The 19,417-nt window shown below is 42.3% G+C and overlaps 1 protein-coding gene and 1 long non-coding RNA gene across 7 annotated transcripts in view; one reads left to right on the forward strand and one right to left on the reverse strand.

Moving 5' to 3' along the window:
- pip5k1ca (phosphatidylinositol-4-phosphate 5-kinase, type I, gamma a) overlaps nucleotides 1-19,417 on the reverse strand; it is a 60,227-nt gene that overhangs the window by 18,898 nt on the left and 21,912 nt on the right. For all 6 annotated transcript variants that reach the window (XM_085773852.1, XM_085773854.1, XM_085773851.1 and 3 more), the window contains exons 2-9: nucleotides 14,315-14,346; nucleotides 13,088-13,174; nucleotides 12,770-12,900; nucleotides 12,509-12,626; nucleotides 9,366-9,518; nucleotides 3,318-3,617; nucleotides 1,676-1,884; nucleotides 30-113 (exon numbers count right to left, since the gene is read on the reverse strand). In XM_085773852.1, coding sequence (XP_085629978.1) covers nucleotides 30-113; nucleotides 1,676-1,884; nucleotides 3,318-3,617; nucleotides 9,366-9,518; nucleotides 12,509-12,626; nucleotides 12,770-12,900; nucleotides 13,088-13,174; nucleotides 14,315-14,346 — 1,114 coding nt within the window. The remainder of the gene's footprint in view (nucleotides 1-29; nucleotides 114-1,675; nucleotides 1,885-3,317; nucleotides 3,618-9,365; nucleotides 9,519-12,508; nucleotides 12,627-12,769; nucleotides 12,901-13,087; nucleotides 13,175-14,314; nucleotides 14,347-19,417) is intronic.
- On the forward strand, nucleotides 4,351-4,631 carry LOC146988486 (uncharacterized). The gene is made up of 2 exons (XR_015035699.1): nucleotides 4,351-4,486; nucleotides 4,562-4,631. It is a non-coding gene; the product is annotated as an uncharacterized LOC146988486 (long non-coding RNA).

The following is a 19,417-nucleotide window of genomic DNA, read 5'->3' on the forward strand; positions in this document are numbered from 1 at the left end:
AGAGTGACTACATGTAATCACACGGTTACCTGTACGACTGCAGGATGTCGATGATTCCAACGTAGAGGAGGAGTCTCTCTCCCTTTCCATTCCAAGCTGGGATACCGCCCATCCTAAAATGAGAAGGAAAACACAACAGCATTGTGAGGTTGTCATCCAGACAGCTGAACAACAGCAATGTTTGTGCGCTGTGATTTGAAGAAGAGATCCAGTGATTATCAAAAACAAGACTCCAAACACTTGAGGAGGTTTTCACCAGATTTTGCACAAATCTTCGAGTAATGATGACCCAGCACCAGAGAACAGAAAATAACTACAATGTCTGGATCCTACAGACAGGATCAGGCTCTTCTCATAGGAAATGTTCAACATTTTAAAAACATAGCGCTTTATTTGAATCAGAAACGTAACTTAATGCACCACTTGTCTCTCAGGCTTGTGTAGTGGAGCTACTTAATGGCATCCATTACACATTAAAGATCTATATAAGACATGCACTCTGGAGAGCTCCATCTTTAGGGACTTGGACGTTATTATCTGCCATGCTTCATTTCTCCTTTCATTTCTCCTCCACCTCTGACAGCTCAGCGTGCTGCTAAGTGAACATCAGTGTCCTGCAGAGCTCAATTCTTGATCCAATCCTTTTGTCACTGTAAGTATTCACCTTTGACCAAATAATCCATAATCCCATAACCACAGAGTTGAAGCACAGTGAAGGTGCAGGCACTCAGCTCTACTCCATCTTCTAAACTGCTGACAGTCAATCAGACACAAGTTAGTTTACTTATGACTGTAAAAAGGTCCATTTTTGTTTCTGTCTTTGAAATTATTACTACATTATTACTTACGGTATATACTTTAAAGCAGAAGTAAGTGGAATGTTTGTGTTAATATAAGTCTTAAATAGTTATATTTTTTCCGACAGCAATCACTTCTATAGAGTGTTTGGTCTGAAACACGGGTCTGTCAGTCACTCTGCTCTGAGCCCAGGAGAAAACTTTCCTTGTATCCTACAACCTTTATCCAATGAGGAGAGAGAACGGCATAAAGGGGCGATCCTCTCTGTGTGTGCAGCCAAAGGATGCGCATGAATGTGGTGACGTAGGGACGAGGACCAATAGATCCATGACGAGGGCGGGGACTGCTAACTCCATCGGCTGACAAAAAGTTAGCCAAAACCACCGGATCGCTTACTTCTGCTTTAAGACTAAGGAAACTTTCTTTATACATGCCACAGTCAAATGTCCTGGTCCAGGACTTTATATTTTCAGGTTTAGGCCTTTAGTTGTACAGTAAACCCTTTAAACCTGTGTGCCTTTTTATTTCTCAAATGTCCTTTTATAGGACAGTTTTCATGCAGTAATTTATCTCATTTTGTAAATTTAGTGATTTGTTTTTTCACACCCTGTGAAAAGTTTCTCCACTTGCACTGAAAATTACAAAATGTTCCCACTGAACAGGTTCAAATATCCAATAATGTTAATTATTTGCTTGTGAACTGCAGCATATGGCTTATAGAGGTTGCGGTTTAAGCACTTACAGTAAAGCAGATTCATCGATATTAATCTAGTCTTCCACAGTGTTTATTATTACCACCAGTACAGTACATGCCAGCATCCCCATTTATCAGTGGTTGTGCTGCCAACCTCCTCTTGTCTCTCTGGCTAAAACTCACGTGTCGTCGGTGTCGATGGAGCCTCCGCAGGCCGCCCCTCCCTGGATGGACTCCATGGCTGTGGAGTACAGGGCCTTCTGCTGGGCCACGGGCCTCTTCTCATCGCTGCCGCCCTGGGAGCCCTCCATCTGCCTCTCCCGCTCCGCCTGGTCCATGTTGTGGACCCCGAGCAGCAGGCTGTAGTCCATGATCTTAAAGCTTTCCAGCACCTGAGCAGAAGACACGTACTGTATAGTATAGTGGTGCAGTGATTGACGGACGTAGGTCGTATAATAGGAAGCTTTTATCTCGAGTGCACAACGGCGCCGGCACCAGAGGGAATGAGAGCTGTAACACTGGAGATGTTAATACCCTATAGAGGACGCACAAGCTCGCACACATGAATTAAAGGGATAGTTCACCCAAAATTCAAATTTCACTCATTATCTACTCACCCTCATGTCGACTAAGGGCTGGGAGAATTTTCAGAGTCCTCCGTTCCTTCTCTGAGTTACGGGGCGGTCCGTGCAGCAGTATCCATATAATGGTTGTGAATGGATACCAACTTTCTTCGTCCAAAAAGACACACCAAAAAACATCCAAATACCTCCATACTGCTCGTCTGTAATGTCCCTCTTGTATTGAAGCCCCGACATGAGAAATTGTTCCACCGGTCAGTGCAACGGAGGAGCAGTGAACTGAGACACTGGGAGCTTCCGCTACAAACAAGCTTAAAATATAGACTTATTTAATTTTTTTCGGAACAATTTCTCATGTCGGGGCTTCAATACAAGAGGGACATTACAGACGAGCAGTATGGAGGTATTTGGATGTGTTTTGGTGTGTCTTTTTGGACGAAGAAAAGTGGATATCCATTCACAACCATTATATGGACAAATACTGCTGCGTGGACCCCCCCGTAACTCAGAGAAGGCACGGAGGACTCTGAAAATTCTCCCAGCCCTTAGTCGTCATGAGGGTGAGTAGATAATGGGAGAAATTTGAATTTTGGGTGAACTATCCCTTTAACAATGTATGAGAGAGCTCGAGTGCGAGCACACACTCCCTCCCTAGCCCACTCCCTATAAATGTAAATGCGAGGTGGTGATTTACTAGACAAGAACAGGCCTGCTACGAGAGCCGACACCTTGTTTAAACTTCACAGCTCTAATTTATATTGAGGGATCCTGGAAATGCCAAAAACTGTCATAAATTTCCCTTTCCTCTTCCTGCCTTCTTCTGTCTCTCTCCATTTACTCTCCCATCCACAATCCTTATTTCTGCGGACTATCACAATCCTGAACTCTTGTCCAACTCCATTTCCTTTTCACTTCATGTCTCTTTATCTGTCTCTTTCCCTTTGGGATACTGCATTATAGCACCACCACTTTATCCTTGCTTCAAACCTCCTTTATCCTTCCTTCTACCCTCCCTCTAATCCTTCCCTCTAACCCTTACTGCCTACTATCTACCCCCTCTCTCGGGATACTCTGGATCCTCCCTCAGAATCAGTGAACCATCCTCTCCATCTCCCCCTCAGCTCATCCTCCCTCCCTCCTGCCACGACTCTCTCATTCCTGTTGCAGCAGGAAAAATTTGTATGGAAGTCTCAACACAGCAGCTGTACTGTATCGTCTCCCTCTCTCCACCTCGTCTTCCTTACCAGGCAGTCTCTCTGCAGGGTCTTGACCAGCGCATTGTACGTGTCCTGGTCCAGCATCAGTCCATCCTGCAGGTCCTGCATGAAGTCCAGGTCTTTGAAGGTGGGCCTGGCCTTCTCCCTCTCCTTCTTGGACGCTCGCCTCTTGTAGGTGGAGCCCTTCAGGTCGTATTTGAGGTGCATGCGAACCACACGGGGAAGGACGTTGTTCATCACCACCACGCGGATGTTTTTCCCGCCGGACTGGACGCAGTAGAGGCCGAAAAACTTGGGCAACAAAGTGCGAGGGTTTTGATTCAAGTTCTGGAGAAGAGAGGCACAAGGAGAGAGAGAGAGAGAGAGAGAGAGAGAGAGGAAGCTAAATGTCTTGTAAGGTCTCATAAACTGGCTTGGATGTTGAAGAAGGACAAATCTGAGTTTATGTGGGGAAAGGTCAGCGGGGTCACCACACAATCTATTATTACATTTTACAAGACTGATTTTTTATATGTCGCCGAAAGCAAGATGTGCCAGAGAAATAGTTCCTGTTGCTGTGCAGCATCAGAGATACAACTTACTCATCCCTCGCACCAGATCCAAAGAAGGGGAGGCAGATTTAGTGTAGGCTACATGCCCCACAAAAATGGAACACCTTGCCTGATACAGTTAGACATGCCACATCAGTAGCCATTTTTAAGAACAGATTTAAAACCTATCTTTTTTCAACAGCGCTCTGTTGAACTGTGTATGCGTGTGTCCATGTGTGGTTGTATATGTGGTGAAGATGGCGTATGATTGTTTACTTGCACTCTCCGATTGATTTCTAATTGATTTTCTAGGACTGTTTTTGCTGTAACTACACTCTTATAAAAGAAAAAAAAGTGCTATGTAGAACCATATAAGGTTCTTCAGCTTGTCCTCTGGAGGGTTCTACCTAGAACCCAACTTAAAGGGTTATACCAAGAACCATCTGTGAAAGGTTACACCCAGAACCCCCAATGAGAGGTTCTACAAAAATCCCTTTTATGGCGGATTGGTTTCACCCAGAAGCCTTACTGGGGGTTTCATCCAGAAAATATCACACTTCTTACAGTTTCATCTAGAACCCATACAGGGAGTTCCACCAAGAACCCTTTTACTGGAACCCTTAGTATTACCAAGAACCCTTGAAAAACCATTTCTTTGGGGAAAGGGTTTTTAAGGGTTCTCTGGATCAAAATGGTTCTTACTGGAACCCAGAACCTCGAAAAACCCTTTCTTCAGGAAAGGGTTTTTCAGAAGCAAATGGTTCCAGGTAGAACCTCAGCCCTTGTAGAAGAACACTTTTGGAACCCTTATTTCTAAGAGTGTATGTATACCTGTTGTGAAGCATATTGACTCTGCCTTGTGCATGAAAAGCGCTTTATAAATAAAGTTGAATTGAATTGAATTGAATTGATATTCATGTGGACAAGTGGACATTTTTGGCACAGAGCACAATACCCAGCATCTTTCATGCATAGGACCGTTACAGAATAAAAAATACATGAAGAATGTGATGGATGATACTAATTTAGTATATTTATAACATAACATGGTGGTGTTCAGCGTACACACACTTTAGCTACAGTTGCACATTTGCCATCTGATCACAGCAGAGTGCAGAGCGAACACAAATCAAGAGTTTCCTCACAGTGCTATGATACATGAAAGTGGACAGACTCAAACTGTGATTACAACGCTGCCGAGTCTGGTTACAATCAAGCTCCAGCATGAAGAGGACCCAGCCGGCATCAGGACAAGGACCGAGGATTAATAATGAGGAGAGAGTAACTGCCCAAGTTTAAACCCAGTGTGAAATAAATGAGTTTTATATCAGTGTCTTCTCAGTGACCTCATGGAGTCAGAAGACTTGAATTAACAGCTGGTCACAGTGTCATAACAACAAAAGCAACAACAATACAATCTCCCACTAACTGAAGGTTTTCTGAAGGACACAGATCAGCCATTCATGTGCAGTATCCATGACAGTGAAAAGCAAAATGGATGGACATTTTTTGATAGTTAATGAGGGACCTGTTTTTAGTAAATCAATCACTTTATTTTCACAATAAATAATTTCAATGATCTCATCTGTCCTGTTGTGTTTCACTAAATGAATTACTTCATCTCCCTGAATTAAAGTATACATTTTTATAACGTTTTGATAATTAAATATTTTGATAATCAGTGACATCTCCAATTAATAAGTTCAGTCAGTCAGTAGAAATGTCATTTTCTAACCATTTAATAGAGCAAACAAATGAAATAGATTACATAAATGTTTCTAAATTAACCAGTGATGAAATAATAACGACAGAGCTTGCTGATGTTATATGAAATACAAACAACAACAACAAAACGCCACAGTGCTGTCAAGACGATGAGCGCAGATTGGGCCTTTACTGCACACAGGCCTCTCTCCTCCATCACCAATCGGAGCTGAATATTTCAGTAGTCAATCCACACAAATGAGGTTAGTCGGGCTCTGTGCTCAGTTAAAAACCTGCTTTGACCTTGGGACCGGTGCCAGCTCGGTCCCATTAGAGAGATGAGAGAGCAGAGAGAGCAGAGCAATGGTCCGTACGCAGTGATAAGACAACAACATCCTGGAGTTCAAGTAACTAGCAGAGTTAGAGAAGGAGACAGGGTGGATGTGGAAGTGTGGCTAAAAGGAGCAGCACTGGTGAGTGACCTTCAGAGAGTGGTGGAGAGAGCAACACAATGAAAAGAAAGAGAGGGAAGGAGAGAGAGAGGGAGGGAGAGGAAGCATTCTCTGCCGTCAGCCACACACGACCCTTCTGTCAATGTGAAGAGGACAGAGCGGTGACGAGCCAACAACACACACACGTGAGAGAGAGAGGAGGGAAGAGAGAGGAAGAGAGGAGAGAGGGATTGAGAACAAAATATAAGCATGGAAGGGAATCAGGGGGGAAAAGAATGGATTAAAACACAGGGTGAGAGTGAGAGATAAAGGAAAATAAATTACACCAAGAGTGTCGCTGCAGCAGGAGGGGTGTGTGTGATAAGATGTTGAAACGTGAGCGGGAACAGAAAGACCGGCCGTCTAATAGAAGAGCACATACACACACAGAAGGGGAAGAGGAGGTTACATCACTGTGATGTGTATGCTGCTGCTGCCCAGAGCCAGACTCCTCGGCCAGCCCACCGCCGTCAGCCACTCAGCTGTGGACCACGTGTGGAGCTTCACCAATGACTGCACTGCCTGGCTGCACGGCACGGCACGGCACGGCACGGCACGCCACGCTGTCTGCTGTCTGTGATCTGCATGTTGTCTTGTTTTTACAGTTGCTTTATTTTGTTTGCTAACCCTAACCCTAACCACATCGCTACGAGTCCGCTTTAGGGATGTCACGATTACTTGTTTTCACAATTAATCGTGGTATTAAACGCCACAATTAATTAAAGCAGAAGTAAGGTGAATGTTTGTGTTAATATAAGTCTTAAATAGTTCTATCTTCCGACAGCAATCACTTCTATTCACCACTTTCCGTAGAACGCCGCTGGGCGTCGCCATGACACTCAATTCACCGACAAGTCGGTTTCGCACTTCTGTCTCACTTCAAGCAGAATGGAGCTAGCCTAGCAGTCTGTCTTAGAAGTGTTTTTATTATTATTACAAGTTCATAGAATGTCCTCCGGTACGACATGTGCTGTTGTTGGATGCACAAACAACTCAAGGAAAGTTAAAGATTTTATGAATGGAGCCTGTAACGACCATAAAGCCAATCGCAAGAGTTGTGGATGTCCGGTTGCTACGTTAGCCGCTAGCTGTTGCTACGTAAACAACCGACTTCCGGGGTGGTGTGACGCAATGGATCATGGGAAAATAAAGTGGTGAATAGAGTGTTTGGTCTGAAACACGGGTCTGTCAGTCACTCTGCTCTGCTGTAAGCCCAGGAGAAAACTTTCCTTGTATCCTACAACCTTTATCCAATGAGGAGAGAGAACGGCATAAAGGGGCGGTCCTCTCTGTGTGTGCAGCCAAGGGATGCGCGTGAATGTGGTGACGTAGGGACGAGGGCGGGGACTGCTAACTCCATCGGCTGACAAAAAGTTAGCCAAAACCACCGGATTGCTTACTTCTGCTTTAATCGTAAAGATTCCTAAATACCGTCACTTTCCCAAAAAGATGATGTTGGAACCTTATCGGCAGATGTGTGCAAAAATTAAAAAAAATAAATAAAAGGAATAAAGGTAAATGGTCCATTTAACTAACTTAACATTGAATTGGTAGGAATTTAAATGTTAGCGTGTCATTCTTAATAAAAAAGGGTATAGATGACAATTTATGATCTGAATATTTCAAACATTTCCCCTGGGGATTAAGAATTGGTCCTTTCGGCCATAATGGGGGCGGGACTAGATAAGCTTTTGCTTCTCCCGCTTGAACCAAGATGAAGTGTGATGATGATGATTTAAATTGACATGCCCGAAATAAACAAATTGATTGATTGATTGATATATTAATAGATACTTGAAATATTTTGCGTAAACAATGAGTAATGTAGTTATATTTTGACTATATATGATTTTACACATTCATACTGTTGTGAAATTAATTAGTGCATAATAAGCGTGATAATCGTAGTACTGTGATTATTTCTCTGACAATAATCGTACCAAGAAAATGTATAATCGTGACATCCCTAGTCTGCTTCTTTGTGTCCATCTACGCTGTTTTTGTGTCGTGTTTTTCTCTCTTAGCCCTGTTTCCCCAGTCCACCAGCTCTGACCTTAGGCTACAGCCACGCTACATGAGCCTGAATGTCTCTACTCTCATTACGTGGTCCTTCTTAGACCAATTACACCTGTGAAAATGCTTCGGAGCACAACTGCAGAGATTGGAAAAGGTTACTGAAAAAAGCGCTGAGCCTTTTAACGTTCCTAAATGATTAAATGAATTCCTGCAGTGGTCTTTGGCCACGGCTGGCGGCACATGAATGGACTCCGAGGCCGAGGAAGACGGTGAACTTGAGAGGCTGGATCAGTGGCATGGACATACATGGAGCTGACTTTGTTCTGAAGGGAGGGGGGGCGTATTGTTGGTGCAAGTCATGCTCTGTTAGGTTTAAGTACAGTACATCCGGCCAGTGTCTTATGAAAGCGCATGGCCTGAGGTTTCAGTCGGGGATGATAGAGCTGCTGATGTCACGCTCGGGGCAGACATTTCCGGGCTCTTACATAAACCTGACATGTAAAAAAGTACGACTCAAAATAAGGGCATACGGAGAGTTTGGCATTTAAGAGTTGCATGTGTGCAGTGGCCTCTTCAGACGGAGCTACATGAACACACTGACAGGCTCCCCCAGCCTTTGCACAGAATGTAACTGACTTAATAATATCGAGATGAGCTTATTGTTCTGTATGAGATTAACATTAAAACATTAAAATCAAGAGACCACTTCAAAATGATCAGTTCCTCTGGTTTTACTAGTCTTAGGTATGTGTTTGAGTAAAATGAACACTTGTTTCATTCTATAACCTACTGACAAAATTTCTCCCAAATTGGAAATAAAAATACTGTCATTTAGAGCATTTATTTGCAAAAAATGGCAACACGTCAAAATAACGAAAAAAAATTCTGGTGTTTTCAGACCTTGTATAATGCAAAGAAAACAAGTTCATATTCATTTTAAAACAACACGACACTACTTTTTAAACTTAGGAAGAGTTTAGAAATCAAAATTGGTGGAATAATCCCAATTTTTAATCGCAACAGTGTTTTTTTTAATTTATTTATAATCTTTCTTCCTCATTAAATCTGATTTGGTTCAGGTGATCAGCTAAGTGAGGTGAGAGAGTGAGGTGTGCTTGTGTTGGAGTTCAATAGACACTGGAATGGATGGCTGCCATACATGTAGAAAGGCTGATTTATTAAGAACATTTTGTTGTGGTCTCTTTATTTTTTCCAGAGCTGTATATTAATCTAAATCCATGATGTGTTTAAAAAAAAAAGCTAATGTAATTCAAATTATTAATTAAGACAAAGAACATCTTGTTTACATTCTTATTCACACAGTCCTAGCTCACCATGTAGTATCCAGGCAGCAGCTTCTGTAAGAACTCCGCCTCCTTGTGCATCACCGTCTTGATGATGAACTCGTCGTCCTTCGTGAGATAGAAGACGGAGCCGCTCGCTCCAGGATTGGACAACTCGATCAGCGGCTCGTTACACAGGGAGTACTGCAAGTACACACACACACACACAGACGCACACACAAACAGAGATTTAATGGTTTTAGAAAATGAGGAAACCCTTTAAAAAAAAGGGAGAACGTGGTACTAAGCTCAACACTGAACTCACACTTAATCCAAAACGTTTCATATATGTAGTTGTTCACGGTGGGCAGTGCAGTGTTTGTGGGTATTTGATACACTCAGAGAGATCTGGTTTGACGTCACATACCAAAGCCGTTCCCCTGGGCAGACACACGTCTCTGTCCCTCGCTCTGGAACAAATACCAACTTTTTTCTGTCTTTTCCAGGAAACCCGTCTGTGTTATTCTGAACCATCTAAATCTAATTTCATGGAAAAAGAGCAGCTCCAAAAGGAGGCGAGAACAGAGGACAGCAACAGCGGTATCCGACCGACAGCACCAGATATAGAAAGCCGGAGTGAACGGGGAAAAAGGAAAGGGAGGAGGATTTATTAGATTTGTTTGTTAATGCATCAGATTCCTTCTGATGTGATAGTTACTCAGCCCATCCACTCCCTTTCTCTCCACGGCTTAAAAGCAAGTCATGACAGAGAGAAAGATGTGAAGCATCCCCCACATCCTTTTTGCTAATGGTTCCCTTCGCTTTTTCACATTTCATTCCATTTATTTTTGTCACATCAAAAACAAATGAACCCAGTGTAGAGGGAAAATGTCCAACTGAGCTGGATGACTGGATATGGCCACATGCAAACTGTGGCATGTAAAAGTCAAGTAGGATCCTTGTCTCATGTTAACAACTACAGCCCTAAGGTCTCACAGGTGGGACACAGTCTTTTTGAGGGTGTGATTAAAACACCTTAAAGGTGACAGTTGTGCTGGCAAAGCTGAGGGAGGAATATATTTACAACACAAACTTAATCTGTTATCACCAAGTTCTGTGGTAACCGACTGAAACACAGCTTAAGAGTTAGTAAACTAATTCACTGTGTGTAACTACGGCCATGTGCCCCCTCAACACTGCACACTGTGCCAAGAAGACAAATCATGTGAAACTGTGGTAATAATGTATTCTCCATTGTGACACCTGTCAGCTGTTTAGCCTCTGCCGAGTCGAGTAGCTCAGCTCATCCAGAGAAGATGAACCAGCAACTATTTTAACTAACCATATGAATGCATCATCAGCTGTCCAGACCTGGCCACAGCATCGACTGGGAACAGGTCAGAAAAGGTCCCACACTGATGCTGGAGTCAAATCCATTTGCTGAATGTACTGTAGGCCGAGATGAGTTTGACTATTTTTATACAATTCATACACATATTTAACACATGAATAGTTTCAGGTTTGACTCTGACTTTTGTGCTGTTTATGTAACTGCTCTTCCTCTGTCTGCAGTTTGCAGTGGTGCTAAAGGATTTTGTGTTTCATACTCAAACCCTGGTTCACACCCAAACTTTAAGCAGCACACATGCCAAATGTGTTCAACATAAGTGAATGAATGAGCACACAGTGCCTGACTTGTTTAAGTACACTCCTCCCACCTCTATGGAAAACTCTTTGAAATGTGGACTAATCCGTGTGAAGAGAATCCAGGATCATCAGCTTCTCCACCACTATGAATGTAATGTGACATTAGGATATTACTTTAAATGTTATGCCTCCACAAGGGGTTTAGATTTAGGTTCAGGTGATTAATTGTGATAAAAAAGAGTGTGTTATTGGGTCATTTTTTTGTTTCTCTACGGACCTAATCTGTCTGAAATAAATCAAATATATGTGTGTGTACATTTTGTTTTCTCAAGCAGGACAGTAGTCGGGTACATAGTAAATGATGGCACACATGGATAAACAAGCAGCGTGTATCCACATAGCACCCATACATCAATAAACAGTGCACATGGAACATGCATGAACAGTGACTAAGCGGTGCATGTATAGTCTGCTAGACTGCTCAGAGCGGAGCAGTGAATCATGCAGCCTTCTGTTCCTCCTCACTGATGTGGAGAGAAAAGCTGCAGACCGTCCTTCCTCTTCCTCACCCATCCACCCATCCTCCACCCTCTCTTGTGCTGTCTCATGGTTCCTCTCCATCATTCATCCACTTGCAGCTCTCTCCAAACATGCCATCTCTCTTCCCCACTTGTCAAAGTTACCGGTAGTTATTTGCTTTTCTTTTGGTACCTTTACCTTTTCTGTGTTTACATTTTGTTATACTTGGTCTTCCCTTCCTTACATTTCTCCGTACATGAATATTTGTTGCTCTCTGATCCCAGAGCGATTGTTATCTGATTCTATATTTGATCCTGGAGACTTCCTGTGTAGCATCCATGCTATGTGTTAAAAAATCCCTTTAAATCATTGAGGCACATATATTGGTTTATTAGATTAGATGATTCTTTACTGCCTCCCTTAACAAGGGGCTTTAACAGGTTTTCAGTGTCTCTCTCTGAGTCTGAACACAGTGTAGAGAAAGAGTAGGAAACATGCAACATGTGACTCACGCATCTGCTCAGCCTGCCTGCATGGAGTTAATATTACTGTAACATGGGATATTTCAGGAACAGACGTGCTGCTCAGTTGGAGAGTGGTGGCACTCATGTGTTTGTGCACGCGAGTGTGTGTACAGTGTTAAATACGATGCGTTCTAGGAATTTAAGCTGTTTAATTTATGACGTGTAGAAAGACGTTTTAGCATATTGCTGCCAATTCTACCCAGATCTGAAAGGACCATTCTACAGACATTACAACTAACACCATCACCAGTCCTGAAGGAATTGGGACGGTTCCTTCCTCTCAGCTATGACTCATTCTTGATACAAGTTTCCAGCAGTGCAGATGCATGCGTTTGACGTCATTGTTTTGGCAATGCTTACAGTAGCTGAATGCACTGGTATTGATAAAGAATTGATAAGTACAGAGGCATACAAGACAAGTCCAATGGTTTTGACAGTTTACAATTCTCAATTCCCATCCGTGACACTGACACAGCTGGAAGTGAACGACAAACTAAATCTTACCAGGTAGTCGTCTGGCCTGATGCCAAACAATTCTCTGAAGTAGCGGAAGGCCACTGGAGCGTACGTTTTGAAGCGGAAATCGGGGAAATGGTGCGCTGGAGTGAGGTTGCTCCCTTCACTAGAGGACAGAGCATCAGAGGACAGTAATCACATTTCATATAAGAATACCAGTCAACAAAAATCAACTGCAACAATGCTGTATAATCCATCTATGCACTGAAAATGCAACACTGTGGTATGTTTTGTGTGTGTGTGTGAGACCTGGGGAAGAAGATGCTCTCCACCACGTAGAAGTCCTGCATCAACACATCTCTCTCGGGCTTGGAGCTCAGGTTGCCCACTGTGTAACCGATGCCCAGCTGGATGGCGCCTTTCAAGGCCGAGGATGTGGTCTGTGGAGAGAGAGAGCCAGAGGGAGATACAGTATGGTGTGAGTGAGCTACTAATAAAATCTTATCTTATATACAGGGAATAGACAAGAACACGTTATTGTCAATTGGTATTAAAGCTGTCTCTGTTACTTACACCTAAAAATTTAATAATTTCTCATGCTGCCATGTGCAGTCTGCAGGATGTTACCTTCTTGTAAGTAGTTTCTCCTGATGCGTCCACTCCTCTGTGACCGATCTTCTTCCCCTGACCGGGCTGGCCTGAGGACGAGGGCATCTGGTGACACAACGAGAGGTTTGTGTTATTGGAACAAAGGGATTTGCACCTGTTTGTTAAAACTGATTATGTAAATATTAAATCAGGGGATTGATAAAATATTAATGCATGAAAGCAATTTAAGGCTTTGATGTTTTTCACTGAGGAGCCCAGGTGTTCATTTTGAAGCAAAATATAAACTCTGTTGTATTCAAAAGCATCTTTATTTCCTAGAACTGAATTCCCTAAAACAATCAAACCCAATTTCTCAGAATGAGAATCTGCTGTGAAACTGTTTCACTGATAGAAACTATAATGGGAGTTTTCAATCCCATTGCCAACACCTCATACAGTACATACTGCTGGTGCTACTGTAAATCATTTTCATTCAGTTCTTTTGTTTACACTGGCGAGTAGGATTAAATGTTGTCAGCAGACTAAATATCACCCAGTTCCTTTAAAGGGATAGTTCAACATTTTGGCAATTTGGCCCATTGCCATAATCCCTATAGTCATAGCAGTAGGTTCGTTACTTTTAATTGTCAGTGCAAGCTATTTTTAGAACGGCGGAGCAGAGCCGCGAGCTGCTCAGAGCTACACTACGGAGGCTAATGGGATTTCTTGGTTTCCCTCATCAAACTCATCAAATACACAATTCAACAACTCCAAAACACTCTCGTGGACAAGTTGTGACCTGCACATTCACCACGCTATCTTACACCGACAATTAAAGGTAATGAACCTACTGCTATGACTATAGGGATTATGGTAATGGGCCAATTTGCCAAAATATTTGAACTATCCCTTTAAGTGTTTGCTTTAGTGTACAGCAGAGTATCTGTGTGACAGCTGGGTTAAGTTCATGTGAGCCAAGATGTCCAGCACAGTCAACAGTTATAACGTGACATTTAAATATATGAGCTTGATTAAACTTTCTGCTACTCTGACATTTGTAGAAGTCTCCTGCACCAATAAAGTTAAATGATGTGCGCCGTTGTATTTAATGACCTCTAATCAAACAGTTATGATGCAGTCACTCAGTGGGTTTTCATTAGTGTCTGTTTAAAACCACTACGACTAGATGTCAATGTGGTCGATCAAGAAGACCTGCAGAGAAGATAATAAGAGAGCAGATGATGACAGGAACAGACGGCAGCTCACCTCTGTGATGAAGGCTTTCTTAGCAGCAGCATCTGAGACAGAGAGAGAGAGAGATGAGGGTGTTAGCTGTGAGTCTCCAGTACTGAGCTTCATTAGTTCTCACTGTGACAGAGATGAGTCCTAACACAGCAGTCCAGCATTATGTAATAACAGTGTCAAACACACCAGTGTGGCGCTGTCAGCTGGACGAGCCACAGGAACCAGCCGCACCAGCTCAGAGAGCAGAGTCTGATTCATACACACACACATGTGTCAGTTTGTTGCTCCACCTCTCTGGTCAACACTGAGATGTTTCAGCGTGTATTTGACTGATGGTCATGAAATCCTAATGATGACTTTAGTGATCCCTCCTCTAACAACGCTGACAAGCTGACGTTTGTCACTGTGAAATGTCTCAACAATGTTGGATAGATTAGCAAGACATTTGTTGCACTCATCAGGTCTATATTTTGATTTTGTCCAAGAATATGATTTATGACCTCAAACCTGCTGAACTCACAGAATCAGCCGTACTTTGTGTTTATTATTAACCATCGTTAATTGATGAATTGGAGAACATGTTAACATTGCACCTGCTACACGTCAGCTCCAGCACTGTTGTGTCTCACAGAGCTGGAATGACTCATGTCGACAGATTCATTAATGAAAATCAAAAATACCATAATACTTTAGACCTGATCATGACAAGCCAAAGATAAAAGATAAATAATATCCACTTGTAGTCAAAAGCACATGTGTCACATTCTGGGGTCAATGTAAAAAGTCCAATATAAGAACATTTTTAAAGGGATAGTTCAACATTTTGGCAAATTGGCCCATTGCCATAATCCCTGTAGTCATAGCAGTAGGTTCGTTACCTTTAATTGTCAGTGCAAGCTATTTTTAGAACGGCGGAGCAGAGCCATGAGCTGCTCAGAGCTACGTTACGGAGGTTAATGGAACTTCTTGGTTTCCCTCATCAAACTCATCAAATACACAATTTAACAACTCCAAAACGCTGTGGTAAACAAGTTGTGACCTGCACATTCACCACGCTATGAGATAATAACACAACGTTACCAGACAGAGTTGTTTTAGAGGGAAATTCATGTAAAACCACTGATGCGCGTTGCGTTCAGGGGCAGTTTTTCAGCAAGCAGTCTCGGTATTTACCTCGAAAACGGCTCCATCTCGTAACATTCCATTATTATCTCATAGCGTGGTGAATGTGCAGGTCACAACTTGTCCACCAGAGCGTTTTGGAGTTGTTGGATTGTGTATTTGATGAGTTTGATGAGGGAAACCAAGAAATCCCATGAGCCTCCGTAACGTAGCTCTAAGCAGCTCATGGCTCTGCTCCGCCGTTCTAAAAATGGCTTGCACCGACAATTTAAAGTAACGAACCTACTGCTATGACTAGGGATTATGGCAATGGGCCAATTTACCAAAATGTTGAACTATCCCTTTAAATCTAGAGTTCTGAGTTTTGGACAGAACAGCGCCGCAAATGTGCCGAAGTTAAAGTGACAGTAAAGTACAGGCTGGCAGTTCTGCAGCTTTACGAGGCGAATATTATAATGGCTGACATATAGTACAACAATAGATTAAAAGGCCAATCGTGGCATGGGAATCTGTGTGTGTGTGCATGTGTGTTTGTGTGTTTGTGTATGTATATCATATAATAATGTTGTAATAATGGCCTCTAGTTTTCTGTCCAATGGCAGGATGCTGCAGTAGAGAAAGGCAATCAGAGGCCTGTTTTTGAAATGAAGGCCTGAAAATAGATGCATGATTACAGTCATATAACACTCAGCATAATAATGCAGACAAGGCTACGGAGGGCAGGAACGAGTGAACACAAGACGAGCAAATGAAAGAGTGGAGAGAGAGAGAACGAGGGGAGGAGAGATGGATTCGGACAGAGCAAGAGTGAAGCTGATTAATTCCCTCTCTGTTATCACTGGAACTAACATCACACTCACGCAGATGGTGGAATTCATCAAGAAACTGCAAATATGTTTACAACAGCAACAGCCCAGTCTGAGTGTAGTGAATAAATAAATCAGCAATGAGATCAGATATTCTTAATCTTATGAACAACATCAAATGAATTTTTTCCACCAGATTTTCTGGCTGATTTAACAGGTTTATTATCATTAATGACATAACATTACTTTCTGGTGGACTACATCTGCTTTGTAGGTCACTGTGTAGATGCATTAGCTACTTTGTCTCTACAGCAGACAAGACAGTGTGATGGGGATCCAGCATGAAGAACACCAGGACCTTGAAAATGAGGCAGCTACATGGACGTCATCGATTGTCAGTTTATCATTTACTACAGTCACATATCCTGTGTGAAAAAGGATTATAAAGACAAAGGAGGAAATCTGAGCAGGAGTGGGAGAAGACGACTTTCATGACATAGTGGCAGCAGGAATAAAAGCCAAAGGGGGGTGGTATTTAAATAGAAACATAAGTGTGAAAAATAACAAATGTTCTGTAGGGTGGAGAGTTGGGTGAGATGCATCAAGCTGCTTTTGAAAGTTCAAACTAGACAGGCTCACTTCTATATGCTGAATTACATTTATTATTTGATATAAAAAGGCCCCAGTCGTCCCATGTTTTCACTGGTTGTGCACAGCTCATTCATCCATCTGGCTTCTCTGACTGTATATGTGTGCAATGCATGGCAGAATAATAATGAGTGCACACTACACTGTATATAATCTATACAGCCTGTATTGAAGAAAAAATAGCGCCTACCGTTCCTATATAAGCCCTCCTGTCTCTTCCAGCCACAACAGCCTTTTATTCATAGCCAACATATTGATCTGTCACAGCGAGGCGCAGGTGGAAATAGCATTATTAAGCCTCTTTAATTCCACCTGCGTTTTTCCAGCTGCTTATTTCAAAATGTCTTCAACAATAGCTCCTGTTTATCAACACTGTCGACCTTTTTACAACAGACTGACAGAGCAGGAAAAAGCACTAATAGCATGACAAAATGGTTGCTGGGAAAATTGTCTTTTTTTCTACCTGCCGCAATTTTGTTCCTTTAAACGAAAACAAAAAGACATTTTGACATATGTATTACAGTGAATAGGACTGGATAGAAAAGATATACATTTTTATTCAAATGACGCCAAATAAATTCTAAAATCTAAAGATCAATCTTTACATTGAACATGTTAATCTTTGCTCAGTGTTATGTCTATGCAATACTCCAGCCTGTGTGTTGTGTAAAATGTCTAATATAAACCTGCAAAAATTGTTAATGCAATATGAAATGTAACATAGATCTCTGGTAGCGTTACAAGCTGCCTTCAGTGACGACGTCCTGTAAATTGTAACATGAATAATTACAGTCTGGTGGATAATTGAGGAGAAATAAGGATGACAGATGACAAAACAGCACTTCTAAAGACCCCACTGTAACATCAGCACATCGTGATTCACTGTGTCCCTCACCCGCTGAGACATTAACAGCTATAACCTCCACCACCCTGTATCACTCAGGAGTGGGACGGCATCTTCACAGCTTGACTGTGTTTCCAGCTGAATTGATAGCCAGCCGCTCTGGTCTGTCTCTGTCTCTGTCTCTGCCTGCCGCTCGTGGATGCCCATGTGACTGAGCCACAGAATCGCCTGTTTGCCCCCCTCCTCCTTCTGCTCTGTCTCTCTATCTCGCTCCCTCTGTCACACACACACATTCACATTCACACTGCGATGAGCAAGCCGAAGCGTGCCAATGCATTCCCGGCAACGCTCCCTTCAAGCTGAAACACCCAGGAAATCAAATTTGAGGGGAGAAAAAAAAGTGATGAAAGACTGTTTGCAATGCAGATAATTAAAGAGGACGCTCTCCTGTTTTTATGGTACTGTGAAGGTTCAAGTGTGAGGATGCATGTGATTGGCTGGTTAACTGTGTGTTTGTGTGTGTGTCAGTTTAAGACAGAGACATGACATGTTTCTCACTGCAGCCACATCTCTTCTTTTCTACATGCATGCACCTGTTAAGACAGTGTGTGTGTGCATGTGTAGGTCTTAATTAGGGATGGGACTTTTTGTCGACAAATCGACAAAAAATCGACACACGCTCCCCTCGACAAAAAAAATGGAGTGTCAAAATGTCGAGGGGGCGGGGCTTGTGGGATTTCCATGTGTAAATTGCATTTTGTCTTTCAATATTTCCTATTCAAATAAACAGCAGAAAGTGCCACTTTTCCCCTAATGAAATAAAATATTTTAAATGAAACAAATCCACTTTTTCTAAATGGGATAGCTACTTGACCCTCATTCTGCTTCACATGTGACGGGAGCGTGCGCGCATGCTGACAGGCGACAGAGTCAAGAGATCAGCTGTCCGGGCTCCCTGCAGTCTAGGTGATGGTGCTGTTGATGACGAGTCCGAAACCGAATGCGGACTGCCTCGTCCGCTTGTGGCGACAGCAGCGTTAATAAACCACAACAAAAGCACGTGTAGCCCCCCCCCCCGCCCGCATATCTGCTGCTGTTAAAAAAAAAAAAGAAAGGGCCGACAATTCGACAAAAAGTCGACACATGGGCCTCGACAATCGACAATCCAAATCCCGTGTCGTTCCCATCCCTAGTCTTAATAATAGGGCTGGGACGATACGCTTTTCTCCCGATTCGATTCTTCTACGATTTTTTGGATGGCGATTCGATTTAAATTGCGATTCTACGATATTGCCGATTCTCTCGATTTTTAGTCTGCATTTTTAACATTTATCTGCACACAAATAAATGTTACTTAATTAACATACTCCATTATAAAGTGAACTTAAACCCTTTTCAAAACCTGGACTCTCTGTATGTAAAAAAGGCTAGCAAATGCACATTGCACAATATAAAAAAATTCAAAAGAAATTCAAAAAAATAAATAAATCGATTTTTGAAAAAAAAAAAAAAGATTTTTGAAAAGAAAATCGATTTAAAAATCGTCAAAAAAGATATTGCGATATTTATGTGAATCGATTTTTTCTCCCACCCCTACTTAATAACAACAATAACAGCCTTCAACAACTCCATAATGCTAATTTCTTCTAATATTCCTACATCACTGTGTTGGTGCATGGATTGAAGAACTGTTACACTCATGTA

The sequence above is a fragment of the Trachurus japonicus genome, chromosome 4, assembly GCF_045865225.1.
Source record: "Trachurus japonicus isolate A0001 chromosome 4, Traja_1.0".
NCBI classification, from domain to species: Eukaryota; Metazoa; Chordata; class Actinopteri; order Carangiformes; family Carangidae; genus Trachurus; species Trachurus japonicus.